This window comes from Lissotriton vulgaris, chromosome 6 (genome assembly GCF_964263255.1).
Source record: "Lissotriton vulgaris chromosome 6, aLisVul1.2, whole genome shotgun sequence".
NCBI lineage: Eukaryota > Metazoa > Chordata > Amphibia > Caudata > Salamandridae > Lissotriton > Lissotriton vulgaris.
Window position 1 is genome coordinate 71931619 of NC_141694.1, and position 14826 is coordinate 71946444.

The 14826-nt window shown below is 42.9% G+C and overlaps 1 protein-coding gene across 1 annotated transcript in view; it reads right to left on the reverse strand.

Moving 5' to 3' along the window:
* LOC147706808 (calpain-1 catalytic subunit-like) overlaps positions 1 to 14826 on the reverse strand; it is a 601296-nt gene that overhangs the window by 76651 nt on the left and 509819 nt on the right. The window contains exon 17 of the mRNA XM_086925586.1: positions 14678 to 14756. Within this exon, the coding sequence (XP_086781712.1) occupies positions 14678 to 14756 (79 nt within the window). The remainder of the gene's footprint in view (positions 1 to 14677; positions 14757 to 14826) is intronic.

Here is a 14826-nt window from a genome sequence, read left to right on the forward strand (position 1 = left end):
ACTGGGATGCAAGGATCAGCTCCCGGCGCAAGCCTGATCTCGTAGGAAGGTTGCTGACTCAGTTTGGCTGACGAGCAATAGACTACCTCTGTCTTACTCTCGTTAAATTGGAGGGAGTTTACTTTCAGCCATCTGGAGACCCTGCTCATGCATTTCTGAAAGGTCTCCATTGTCACCGCCTGTCGTCCTTCTAAGGAGAACACCAGTTGGGTGTCGTCAGCGTAATTTATCAAATCTATTCCATAAGATTTGATCATAGGGATCAAAGGCTGCAAATAGATATTAAAATGAATAGGGCTGATCGAGGAGCCCTGAGGTAATCCATGACTGACTGGGGACTTGGAAGATGAAAAGGGTGCTAGAGTCACCATCTGTTGTCTGCCTGTCAGGTAGGATTGTATCCACCTCAGGGCCTTGCCCTTCACGCCCAGTTTTTCCAGCCTACTTAGCAGAACTGCATGGCTTTCCTTATCGAATGCGGCCGACATGTCCAACAGCACCAAGACTGAGGAATTGCCAATGTCGGCTCGCATTCGAAGGTTGTCCAACATGGTTGTCAATGCAGTTTCTGTTCCGTGGCCTGGGCGGAAGCCAAATTGGTCCTTGTCCAGTAAACAATTGTCTTCCAAATATCCTGACAGGGATCTGCTGACCAGCCTTTCAACGATTTTTATCGGGTAGGGCAGGAGGGATATGGGCCTGAAGTGTGCCGGAATGGTAGGGTCCAGCGAAGGCTTTTTTTAACAGGGGAGTAACCACTGGCTGTTTCCATGCTTCCGGCACTGTGCCTTCCTCAAGGGATTGGCGACAAATCTGATGCATCCTAGGGAACAGCTGTGGCCCATATTCCTTCCAGATCCTATGCGGAAGGGGGTCTAAAGGCGATCCTGGTGACACATTATGGGCCAGGGTAAAAAAGAGCTCCTCTGTAAGAGGGATGAAATTTTCCAATGATGACGAAATTGGTTTAGGTTCCTCTTCTTCTATCTGCACCTTGTGCAGTTAGTCGTTTCCTCCTTCAGTCCCCCTACAATTTTAGCAATCTTTTCCTCAAAGTGGAATGCAATCTCATCACAGTTCTTGGGTAGCAACCACCTTGTTGCTTGTACAAGTGGGGTGTGAGAGATCCCTTATGATGTTAAAAAGGGTTTTAGTACTGTTAGGGGACTGGAGAATAGTGTTGGCATAGAAGAGTGCCTTAGCTTTGGCAATAGCTCCTTTATATTTTGCCTGTTCCATTTTCAGCAGTTTTTTATCCGGTTCCGAATAGCATCTGCGCCATTTCTTTTCTGCCTGTCGGCGTGCATTGCGTAGGGATTTCAGCTCCTCATTAAACCAGGGAGCAGATGGTTTCCTCTTATTTTGTATATTTTTCAGAGGAGCAAATGTATCCAGGGTATTTATGATGTGTTTACAGTATTTTTGATAGTTCAGGTCTACCGATTCCTCTGGATCATAGGATATGTTGCTTATAAAGATAGGCTTTGTTTTATCCTGTGGTAATTTAGACCAATTCCGTCCCTTCCTATAAGTCACCGGGCACTCATTTCCGTTCCCCTCAGTGAGTATGGAGATCTGTAAATGGATTAGGGAGTGGTCGGTCCAACACTGAGGTAGGATATCAGTCACCATAGTCTCAGTCTGGTTGGCAAAGACCATATCTAGGATATGTCCCCCTGAGTGGGTTGGTTTTTGTACCAGCTGATCAAGACCCCAGTTACCACAAATGTCCTTCAAATCCCTCAGATGACTCCCCAGGGACCCATTGTCCCATAGATTAAAGTCTCTCAGAATCAACATTCTGGAGTGAGACAGGGCAAGGGCAGCAATAGTGTCAAACAGCGCCTGGTATTGTGTGTCCGCACCTGGTGGTCTATAGCATAACAATCCAGTCAGGATCCTACCTTTTGGTTCTTGCAGGGAGAACCCCAGTAGCTTATACCCATTTCTTTCCAGTTATACAATTTATCAAAATACATTTGTTTCATATCATTGTATTCCTGTTTGGTAGCTGTTACATAATTTTCCACATCACTCAACTGCCTGTATCCTTCCTTTAAGTACATGTCCAGGGGCCAAATGACCACATTCCCCCCCTTGTCACTATTTTTGATCACCACATGGGACCAACTTTCCATGTCTTTCAATGCGAGAAATTGATTCCTACAAAGGTTCATATTAAGCTTGGGTCTTTTCCTATCAATTCTACGCATTTCCTCCAACATGCCCTGTTCAAAAGTATCAATATAACTGTTCACAATGTTGGGTACAAAGACAGATTTGGGTTTAAAACCACTCATACTACTCATGTCAACTGTTTCTGTTTCAACCAGATTCAATACGGGATCATCAAAAACATTATCACAGCCGCTTTATCATAAATGTCATCTTTTTTCAAACGTATTTTACTGGCAAACCATTTTTTTAGCTTGAGTTTACGGGTAAACCGAAATAGATCTATGCGCGCTGTAGGGCAAAATGAAAGACCCCTTGATAACACTTCCAATTGATCAGACGTTAAAATGCGTTTATATAAATTTACAACAGTTTTTGTCGTCATTTCTTCGCAGATTTGCCCCTTGTGCGCATTCCCACTGGGCTGGCCACATTCTTTGCGATTCCTCTTCCAATTGCTTTGTTTCCTCCTCTGCCGCCTCTTCCACGATTCCTTGGAGGCGTGCCCATTTGACGTCCTTGTACCATCAGTGCGAAATCGTTTTAAATTCTGTCTTTTGGAGCAACAGTTTCATCCAATTCCGAAATGTCGCTCTCACCAGACTCGCTTTCTGTTTCTACCAGTGCAGTTTCCTCTTCTGTAACTACAGTGGCCTCATAGACAACCGTATTCGTTTTGACCTTTTTGGTTTTCCGTTCTTTCTTGGCCGAGTCTCTTAGAGCATCAAATCTCTGTGCAAAGGTTAGAATCTGTCCTTTTTTATAATCGACCTTGTCACGGTGGCATTTTCTTTGTTTTTTATCTTTTATTTCATGCTCAATTTTCTCTAAACGTTTATTCAATTTGTCCATCTTAATTGAAAAATCACTTTCAGAAAATTTCTCTTTAAGTTTATTTATCAGAACTTCACTTTCCTCGTGCAATTTAGCACACTCTTTCTCTGCGTATTCAATCAGTATTTTTAACATGTTGTTAGAAAATGTATTGTTGTTTTCCATCCACTCGTTGATGAGCTCTGGATCTGGCTTCTGGAAGGTATTTATCATTCCTTCCTTTGCCTTTGCCCCCAGTTTCACGGGGTTGTACCCGGGCTGGTGGGAGGAGTTAGTGGTGAGCAACATCTCCCACTATAGTACCCACGCCGTCCTGTGGATAAGGTACATAGACGACATTTTCTGCGTCTGGAATGGCACACTTAATCAAGCTAAAGAATTTGAGACAATTATCAAAAATAACTGTCTCAATCTCAAATTCACTAGTCAAATGAGCCAAACACAACTTGAATTCTTAGATGTGAGTTTGGTAGTTAAGAACGGGGCTCTTACTAGCTCACTATACCGCAAGAAGACTGCGGGAAATAGTCTCCTGAATGCTGATAGCTGTCATCAGGCTACACTCATACGCAGTATACCGTTGGGTAAACTTATCAGGGCCAAATAGAACAGTAGCACAGTTGAGAGTTATGAGCAAGAAAAACAATTAATGATGAAAATTTTTACTGCTAGGGGATACTCCAAGAAAACTATAAAACAGGCAGTAGCTAGAGTTGCCCAGATGGACAGGGGGACCTCCTGGTCCCAAAAGAGCGCCAGAGAGACGACACTATTCGCTTCATAACTAACTATGATTGTCAACCATGGGAGATAAGGTGAGGCTTGAAAAAATTCTGGGATGTCCTTAGATTGGACAAAGACCTGCAGGAAACAATATGTGATACCCTATCAGTTACATACAAAAAAGCCAAATCACTGAGAGACATCTTAAGCACTACACTTATTAAAGAAAGCCCCAAACCTAATGCGATACAAGGATTTTTTCTCTGTAAGAGATGTAAGGCGTGCAGGTTTAGCAAAAATTGTAAATCAATCAGAATTTCATCAGATCAGGAGGAACACAAAATTACCAAGCATCTTAGCTGTACCACCGAATACGCTATATATGCGTTACAATGTCCCTGTGACAAATTTTACATTGGTTGCACCACCAAACAAGCAAAACTTAGAGTCCTGGAGCACCTTAGGGCCATAACAAATCTTAATCAGCAGTACCCTGTGGCTAGACATTTTGCCTTAGAACATAATCAAAACCCAAATTTGTTAAAATTTGTGGTACTGGATTGTGTGGACAACAAGGAGAGAGGTGGCAATCGGTGGCTAGATCTAAGAAGGCTGGAGTCCAGATACATAATCAAGTATAATACGATTCAACCTGTTGGTCACAACCTCGGGGAAGAATTAGCAGTCCACCTTCGAGATTGAATCTTATAACCTGCATGACTGGAACTGTTTGTAGTGCATACATTGTCTGAATCTTAATAACTTGCAGCCGCCTCTTTTGTGATCACTGCTTACTTTTAAATAACATCTGATTATTTTAATATGCACGTGCACAGTATAATATATGTTGGTGTCGAGGACATACGGGCTGAAAATATACTGTTGTTTCTTGTTGCAGGTGTTGGACTCTTTGCCCACTTGGGCTGAATTGAAAACTGAGAAATCTATTCTACAATATACCAGATGGTGCATGCCCACTGGGGCGTTATCCCTAGGTTTCAAAATATATTCAATATGCATAAATATTGCGGGACACTTTTTGTTAATTTGACAATCGGTATGTGGTATTTATCATAATCATTGCCACAAGATATATGCACACCGATGCTGGTTTGTTTAGCATTTGAGCAACACTATTATGCAATGTGATTATATAACGTGGCATCCATTTACCGTTTAAATTTCAAGAAATCTGCATTTGTGTTTAAATGTAATGGGCCATATAATGCTTGATGCAAACGTTATTATTTACCTTGGTTTGCTGGATAACACGTTTGAGTTGAAACACTGTAGCCCGGATAGTATGTCTTTGATGTCTATCACCACATGGTATGTGTAACACTGTGTCTGTTTCACTTCAAAAGTTTGGCGCGTTTACCTGTACTCCACTGAAAATTTAATTTGGGCTTCGACTCTGGTGTTTCAAGATATGAATATTGCGCCAGGAACTGAACATATATATATATTACTTCTCATATCAGTCCCAACCAAATAGAATTCTTGGACGTCAAGGTATACATCAATGCTAATAGATTAGAATCCACCCTATTTCGTAAACCCACATCAGGCAATACCACACTACATGCCCTCCAGTCTCCACCCACAGCATACCATATCCAGTATTCCTTATGGAGAAATCCTAAGGATTAAACGAATTTGCAGCTCCACCACTGATTTTGAAATTTGCATCACTGAACTCAAGGCTCGTCTAAAAGACCGAGGCTATTCAGATCGCACCTTTAACCAAGCTTTGGCTAAAGCAAGGTTAAGGAGCAGAGAGAGCCTCTTGCCGAAAACTGACTCAGATTCTGGTGAAACTGACTCAATTGCTGATTCAGTCTTGAAAAGCACCACTTGTCCCAGATTCATCACTGCTTATTGCAGTGAAGAAAAGGCCATTCAAAAGATTATTCGTAATAATTGGCCGATAGTCCTGACAGATAATGTTCTCAATTCTACTTTGCCCCGCAAACCTCTTGTGACCTTTCGTCGGGCCAGAAATATGGGGGCTTCCTTAGATATCAGCAGTCCTGAGCTGAAATCAAAGGGCACATGGCTGAAAACTAAAGCTGGATTTCGCAAATGCACACACTGTAGGGCATGCAAATTCGGTGTGAATAAGACTCATTACCGCACACCTTTTAGCATGACTGAGATTCCTATCAAGGGCAACCATGATTGTAAAACTGATTTTGCAGTCTATGATCTGACGTGCACCTGTGGACTAAATTACATTGGTAGTACCAAAGCCCAGGTGCACATCAGAATTCTCCTACACCTCAGAGCAGTACTCCATAACGATCCCGCCTATCCAGTGGCGCGCCATTTTGCTCTAAGACACAATCAAGATCTGCAGTGTCTAACGTACTTTGTGGTGGGATCGGTACCTCCCTCACGCAGAGGAGGGAACAGAGAGTTGCTACTGAGGCAGTTATTTATTTAAAAAATTTATAAAGCGCGGCGTATACCCGTGGGTGTCTTGGCGCTATAATTTTGCTGAAAATCCCAGAATAAGGTGGTATCTTCCTTCAAACGTATTGTTTCTGAGCGGATTATTGATCAAATAACCAAGTTTTTACCAGTTTTCTAAACTGAAATAACGATGGTGCCAGTTTTATTTCCTTTGGGAGCATGTTCCAGATTTTGGCTGCAGCATTGGTAAAACTTCTGTCGCCCCATGTTACCGTCCTGGTGCGAGGCACTACCAGTAGGTGACTATGTTCGGAGCGTAAGGATCTTTTTGGTGAATAGTATTGAAGTTTTCGTTTGAGAAAGGCTGGTCCAAGACCCTTGAGAGCTTTGTAGGTGAGACACAGGGTCTTGAATCTGATGCGATTTCTCACTGTTAGCCAGTGGAGATTTCTAATCGCATGCCTGGTGGACTGAAACTTAGGAATGGCAGCTAGTAGCCTTGCGGCCGCATTTTGTATAAGCTGGAGTTTGGCCACCACCCTTGCCTGGGCGTTTACAAACAGTCCGTTACAGTAGTCGAGTGAAGAGAGTACTAAGGAGCTCACCACTGTTTTCCTAGCACTCTCCGGAAGATAGGGCAGGATTTTTTTAATTATCTTAAGCTTGTAGAAAGCAGACGACGCAACCTGGTTGGCATGGTTGGAAAAATTAAGATTGTCGTCAAATATAATGCCTAAGTTCCTGACCTTTTTTACTGGTTCTGGAGGGGCTCCGAGGGGTGTCGGCCACCAAAGAGTGGACCACTGTGGTGATAAATTTCCAAAGATCACTACCTCGGTTTTCTCCGAGTTGAGGCGCAGGCAGTTTTCCGACATCCATTCCTTGATGGCAAGCATGCCTTCTTGGAATCTGGCGGCAACCTCCTCACCGTTGTTCTTAATAGCGATCACCAGTTGGGTGTCGTCGGCGTAGGAGGTAAGGCTCATCCGGTGGTTCTTAATCACCCTTGCTAAGTCCGACACGTAGATGTTAAAGAGTGTCGGACTTAGGGATGAGCCTTGCGGGACGCCACATGGGAGGGCGAGCTGAGGGGATTGAAATGCGCCCAATGTTACTGCCTGTGTTCTATTGGACAGGAATGATGCCAGAAGCTCTTTGGCCTTTGAGCAAATGCCCATCTCCTCGACACGGTCAATCAGAACGGTATGATTGACCGTGTCGAAGGCCGCCGAGAGATCCAGTAGGACCAGTATAGCTGTCCCTCCTTGGTCCCTAATGGCTCTGATATCATCGGCGGCCTTAATGAGGGCAGTCTCCGTCCCATGAAGTTTCCGGAATCCAAACTGCGATTCGTCCAGGAGACTGTTTTGCTCAATATATTCGGCTAGTTGAACATTCATTGCTCTTTCCACAATTTTAGCCAAGTAGGGTAGGCTAGCAATGGGTCTGTAGTTTTTGAGAATTGTTTTATCAAGACCCGTTTTTTTCAGTAAGGGTTTCAGCAAAGTGTTTTTTAACTTATCCGGAAAGATCCCCGATTGGAACATGGCGTTACAGATGGGGGTTATGACTTTGCTCACCACATCAGTTACTGGAATAAAAATTTTAGGGGGGCAAGGATCTAAGGCTGAACCTGTTTTAACCAGTCTCATAATATCTCCTATTTCCTGTTCCGTCATATCCCTAAATCGGGAAAACGAACAGTCCATACTATTTTTTGATGATTTAGGATAAATGCTGGTGTTTGATGGAATGACCGAGAATTCTGCATATATATCGTTTACTTTTGAGAAAAAGTAATCTGCTAAATTATTGCAGAATTCCTGAGTGTGTGGAGGATTCAGATCTACCACCTTCCCTGCCAGAGTCTTAACTACTTCAAACAGTTGTCGACTCGAATTTTTTGATTGCTCAATTTGCTGCTCGAAGTAGTCCTTTTTTTCCTCCTGAATCATTTTTTTATAGATGATGAGTTCATCTTTATACTGAGCTTTGCTTAAGTTATCATATGTTTTACGCCAGGTTCTTTCCTTATTTCTACAAATCTGTTTTTGCAGTCTAAGGGTTTTTGAATACCACGGCGCTGAAGGCACCTTTCTGTTTTTTGATATAGTTTTTAAAGGAGCGTGCATGTCTACCGCCTTGTCTACCCAGTTATGGTACTGCTCCACTGCTTCGGTGGGGTCAGACTGGATATTCGGGCAGGTGTTGGACAGGGACATCTTAAAGGTTTCGTCATCGATGTCCTTCCATACTCTGAATTTGTTTTGATAATGGACCTGTTTTTCCGGTTTGGGTCGTTTGAACGGTAAATGACAGAAAATAGCATGGTGATCTGTCCATGTGAGCGGCAAGATTTTAGATACCTCCAGATCACTGATGTTAGAAAAAATAGCGTCCAGGGTATGTCCTGCCTCGTGTGTTGGGGCTTTTATGTACTGGGTTAAGCCCAGTGTGTTACAATCTCCTAGTAACGTTAGTGTGTCCGCCTCATCTGTCCTGTCCAGATGGAAATTTAAGTCTCCTAATGCCATAAAGGAATCCTCAATGGCTAAGGGTTCCAACCAGGAGGAAAAAGTGGAAAGAAATTCTGAGCGAGGTCCTGGTGGCCTGTAGATAAGCACTCCCTTAAAATTGTGCGACGCGTTCAATTTAATGGCAAAGTGCAGCGCCTCGCATGCCGACGATGGTACCGGGGAGAGTCTAACTGGGAAGATGACCCGGGTGATGATAGCCAGGCCACCTCCTCTTTTTCTCCCCTGTCTGTCCTGCCTATGCACCTTATAACCTTCCGGTACAGCTACCTGAAGGTCGGGCTCGGGTCGGGTTAGAAACACGTTTCATTCTTCAGTTTGATAGTAAGTGGCCCAATGGGCGCAATAACACCGAGGACATACACAACTTCTTGTAGAGCTTATTGTTGTTGCTATTCTGAGACATGTTTTACTTATGGCTGTTTCTTTCAGGTAAATGTAAATGTATTTGAGCTTATATAGCGCACAGCTACCCACAAAGGGTTTCCCGGCGCTTGCTTAGGGAACCCGTCCTGGTATTCCCCTGTGAGATAACCCTGGCAGGGTATCCACAAGGTGAAAGCCAGGCATCCCGTCGCGAGGGGCCGTTGTGGAGATTAAGCAAGCTATTGCCCAGAGTCGCAGAGTGTGAACCCGTGAGTTGAGAAGGCACCGGAGCGAGAATTATCGAGTCCGTGGAATTTTTTGAGCTCAAGACCCGCCGAGGCGGGGAATTGAACCCTGGTCCAGGGCCGATCTCAGCTTCCGGGTCTGCCGCCTCTAACCCCTGAGCCACACTTCTCCACATGTGTGCTTTACATGGTCATTGGTGCTTTGCATGATATCAGCATGAGATTCATTTAGTGCAGCCATTTGATGCCAAATTCATCATGATGAAATTCGAGTTAGGTGGGTAGTCAGGTTTCCTGTTGCCCATCTACTTTTTTGGACATACAAGAAGGGATAAACCAGTACTATTTATGATGTATACTAGATAGTCAGGTTCCCTGTTATCTATTGGATTTTAGTGTCCCCTTTTCCCTAGTGTGTCTCTGTCTTTTGGCCATTGCACATCTGTGGCCTCCCTCCCCATCTACATTTCTATTTTATCACTGTATATTTAATCACTACACTTATTCCTCACTTGTTAAATCATGATGAATTACTGTTTTTAGAAAAGCAGTTTTATACTTACCTTTCATTATATAATATGGCTTTGCCCATATTCTTATTACTGGTAACGTCTTTTATATGCATTCTTTATAAACATTAACATATATATCATGAATTTTATCACTCTTGTGATGTGAATATTTGCACTTTAGATTTAGCCTCTTTGCACACTAGACAAGGTTGTCTTAGCTTTAGGTGGTTGACACTATAGCACTTTTTTTGCTCATTTGCACACCTAGCTGCCCAATCCTCTGTGCAAGTGCACAGAGGTCTGGTTGAAATTATTAGCAAGGACACCATTCCAGTTATGAATGTCGTTCATCCATATTTATGGTGACAAAACGGATTTATCCGGTTATTCTTCATTCATTTGTTGGTATGAACTCTATGTTGAGTTATAGAAAATGGTGTCTATATTTTAAAAATGCATTTATGCAGAGTATGTATCTTTATGTGCCATAATTTCTAATAATTTATACTGTGGTTTGTGCATATTATTGCTTTTACTAATAGCAAATATGTGGAGAAGTGTGGCTCAATGGTTAGAGTGGCAGACCTTGATGCAGAGTGCTGGCCAGGGACCAGGGTTCGATTCCCGCCTCGGCGGGATCGGGCTTAAATTCCTCTGACTGGATATTCTCGCCTCAGTGCCGAATCTAAGCATGGGCCCCACGCTGCAACTCTGGGCAATAGCTTGCTTAGTCTCCACAACGGCCCCCGATACACAAGGGATGCCTGGTTTCACCATGGGATGCCCAGGAGTGGACACCTCACAAGGAAAAGCCAGGAGGGGTTCCCTTGTGGTAGGAGTACAAGCGCCGGGATACTTACGGGTGACTGTTCGCGCTATACAAATACAACACATTTACATTTACATTTACTGCTTTACAAAATCATGTTGCTTAATTATGAACTAAGGCGCATTAAGTCTGTTGTCTGTGTTAGTAGGCCACATGACCTTGTGGGAGGCGGCTAGGAGGCGGAGCAAATTGCACTTTAAATATCACCAAATGTAGCTACTCCTTGCATGTGAACAAGGGCTGCATAGCCTGAAACGCGTCATGGTTGGTTGCACCAGAAAAATCTGCAAATAAAACCAGTTACCTGAAGTTTGTGGTCTGTCTCCTGCTTCGCCAGTTCTATGAGATTGGAGGTGGCAACTTGGAGTTTCAGCACACACACACACACATATATATATATATATACATATATATATATATATTCACTGAAAAAACCATAGGTTATAGACCATATATAGTTAGGGATTAGCATTTACAAAACCTTATTTTACTCGCACAAAACCATTGAAATTCCATATATAGTTAGTTGCACTAACTATATATCGCGCACCCGCAATCCACTGCTAATGATGTCACATAATACATCATTCATGACATGGTCAGTGACATCACTGATGACATCACTGATGACATCTCAAATGACATCACTGATGACAACACCCAGTGACTGAATGTTTCTGTAAAGTTAAAATATGTCTTACATATTGAAGAATGAGTGGATGTATAAGTGTCTGGATGAAGGATTTAGTAGGTGCATGACTGACTGTATGAGAGAATGATTAAATGTGTCTCACTGAGTGCATGGGTTAGTGACTAAACTGTCTTAATTTGTGCATCATTATGTCTGTTCTGTAAACTGCTGCATGTGTTGATCAGTAGCTATATGAGTAACTATATGGGTTATTGAATGGTTGCCCAAGTATTTGTATGGGAGACTGAGTATGTGTGTGGGTGGCTGGGAGGTGTTTGACTCTGTGCATAGATGTGTGAGCAGTTGATTCACTAAATGTATGGGTTCAAAAGTGCATGTGGAAACAGCAGTATGGACAGTTGACTGTGTGCATGAGTGTATTGGTGAGTGAATGGATATCTCAGTGCTACATGTCAAAGTAAGTACATATGTAAAACACAGTCCATGTGAGAGTTGACATATATAAATAACTGAACATAAGAGCCAGTGAATGTGAGAGTGGCTGTATGGATCATTGTGAACTTGTATCAGGGATTGTATAAGAGAGTAAATATGTGTTAGTATATGTTTGAATAAGTAAGGTGTGTATAACTGTATAGTTGAGGAAATGGAGGTGTGATTGATTTTTTGCATGACTGACTAGGTGTGTGAGTAACTCCATGGATAAGTGACAGTCTGTGAGTGTCTGTTTATAATGATTGTATCTAAGGTTATATTAGAGTCTGAAGATGTTCATTGTATTATCACATAAATGATATCATCAGTGATGTGATCAGTAATGTCAAATAAGATGTCATCAGTGATGTCATCAGTGATGCCATTTGAGATGTCATCAGTGATGTCATCAGTGATGTCATTTGAGATGTCATCAGTGATGTCATCAGTGATGTCACTGACCATGTCATGAATGATGTAATATGTGACATCATTAGCAGTGGATTGCGGATGCGCGATATATAGTTAGTGCAACTAACTATATATGGAATTTCAATGGTTTTGTGCGAGTAAAATAAGGTTTTGTAAATGCTAATCCCTAACTATATATGGTCTATAACCTATGGTTTTTTCAGTGAATTTTCAAGGTTTTGTAAATGCAAATTCCTAACTATATATGGTCTATAACCTATGGTTTTTTCAGTAAATTTCATTGGTTTTTTAAAAGCTAATATCTATAGCTGTAAAATATATTCTTTATTACGTGACTTATAACGTAGCCCGTGAGACGCCTCATGACGCATCGCATAACCGTGACGTATCGTCTCTGCAGCGCAAACAAAACCCGTAACGTAAGCGCGCCGGAGCATGCTTACAGATATATATATATTTTTTTAACCTTAATTAGACAAAATCCACACGTGCACATATCTTGAGGCCTTGCAAAGGCACATCAAACAAACAGTCCCTACAATTTTGCCAAGTTTGGGGGAAATCTACTCCTTTAAATTTTATTTTACTGTTTCTCTTGATTTTCCCCTTGTTACGCTTACCGGAACGCTACCCGGTATGCAAACAAACGCTCCAAAAACACAATATGTCGGACTCCCGTTACGCTGCCGGTTAGCTGCCCGGTTAACGTACCGGGAAGCGCCTCTACCGCGAAAAATCGCAATTTTTTTTTCTTTTGCCCCGCGGGGAACTTTAATAGCCCCCTCATCAATCCTAGGGGTTCAGGAGGGGTCTACCTTACCCCTTTCCTTCATATACACCTTTTTTTTCCACCTTGTCTCTCGATCCCACCGAGAGACAAGATGGCGGCCGCTCCGGACTGTTTACAATGTTAACAGCCAATCAGCTTCTCCTCAGACTCCCGTTACGCTGCCGGTTAGCTGCCCAGTTAGCTGCCCGGTTCGCATACCGGGACGGGCCTCTACGGCGAAAAATCCCAATTTCTTTTTTTTTTTTTTTGCCCCGCGGGGCTCTTTAATATCCCCCTCATCAATCCTAGGGGGTCAGGAGGGGTCTACCTTGCCCCCTTTCCTTCATTTCCCCCTTCGTTTTTCACCAGCTCTTGTCTCTCGATCCTACAGAGAGACAAGATGGCAGCCGCTCCGGACTGTTTACAATGTTGACAGCCAATCAGCTACTCCTCAGACTCCCGTTACGCTGCCGGTTAGCTTCCCGGTTAGCTGCCCGGTTCGCGTACCAAAACGCGTCTCTACGGCGAAAAAAATCGCATTTTATTTTTTTTTGCCCCGCGTGGCTCTATAATATCCCCCTCAATAATCCTAGGGGGTCAGAAGGGGTCTACCTTGCCCCCTTTCCTTCATTTCCCCCTTTGTTTCGGCCTCCTCTTGTCTCTCGATCCTACCGAGAGACAAGATGGCGGCCGCTCCGGACTGTTTAGAATGTTGACAGACACCGGAGAGCCAATCAGCTTCGCTTCGCAAAGTTCCGTTACGCGTCAAGTACGCGAACCGGAGCGCTGCCCGGAGCGCTGTTACAGATATATATCTTTTTTTGAACGTTAATTTCTCAAAATCCACTGGAGCACATATATTGAGACCTAGCAAAGGCACATCGGGCTAACAGTCCCTACAATTTTGCCAAGTTTCGTGCAAATCCATTCAGCCGTTCGAGCTAAAAGTGAGGCCAACCACCCTATGGAAAAATGAATGGGAAAAACGCGTTTTGGGACCCCCCTTTTTTCTCCGCCCCCCCTTGAGGAAACCCCCCCAAATTTTCAGGGGCTGCTCAGAAACAAAATGTTCCATTTTCCTGAAAATTTCAGCCAATTCCGTCCACAAACGCCAAAGTTATTAGACATAGAATTTTCAAAAATCCCATAGAGAAAAAATCCTAACTATATATACCTACTGGCGACCGCCAGTAGGTAATATATATATATATATATCATGCAGAAGAGGGCTGCAGAGATAAGGCTTTTTTATTGCGTTGAGCCTCCCTCGACCCAACAAACAGGACAGACGCGTTTCGGCTGTAGCAGCAGCCTTTATCAATCTTGTGAATGCCATTTTGTTCAACTCATTTAACTTGTGTCATTCATAGATATAGAAAAAATACATATAACATTTAAAAACCCATTGCATTTCAATAAGAATGTTGTAATACACGATTATAGTGGAACTGCTTCCCGTTTTAAAATATATTAAATTGGAGTAACGAGCATAGTGCACCAATGTCACTTTGCTATCAATACATGTGCAGTTCAAGAAATAACCTAAATAATACTTTGCATAGAGAAATCTAAAACGCTTTCGTTGATGTTTAGTAACATCTTTCTTTTTTTCTTTAAAACAATTGCAAAAACACCCTCAAAGTAGCAATTTGATGTTATATGTGCAAGCTGCCACGGTGCCATCTCATGTACCCCACTCCTTGTACCCCACCTCACTCACCAGCTGCCTCCAGGGCCACCCGCAGCTCGTAGGAGCTCATGGTGCCAGATCTATCCAGGTCGTGCTGTAGGAAGATAGTCTGAAAAGAAGAGGAATGTTTGGTCAGAGAACATGCTGGGGTGTAGTCTGTGTAAAATCGTTGCAAGAGG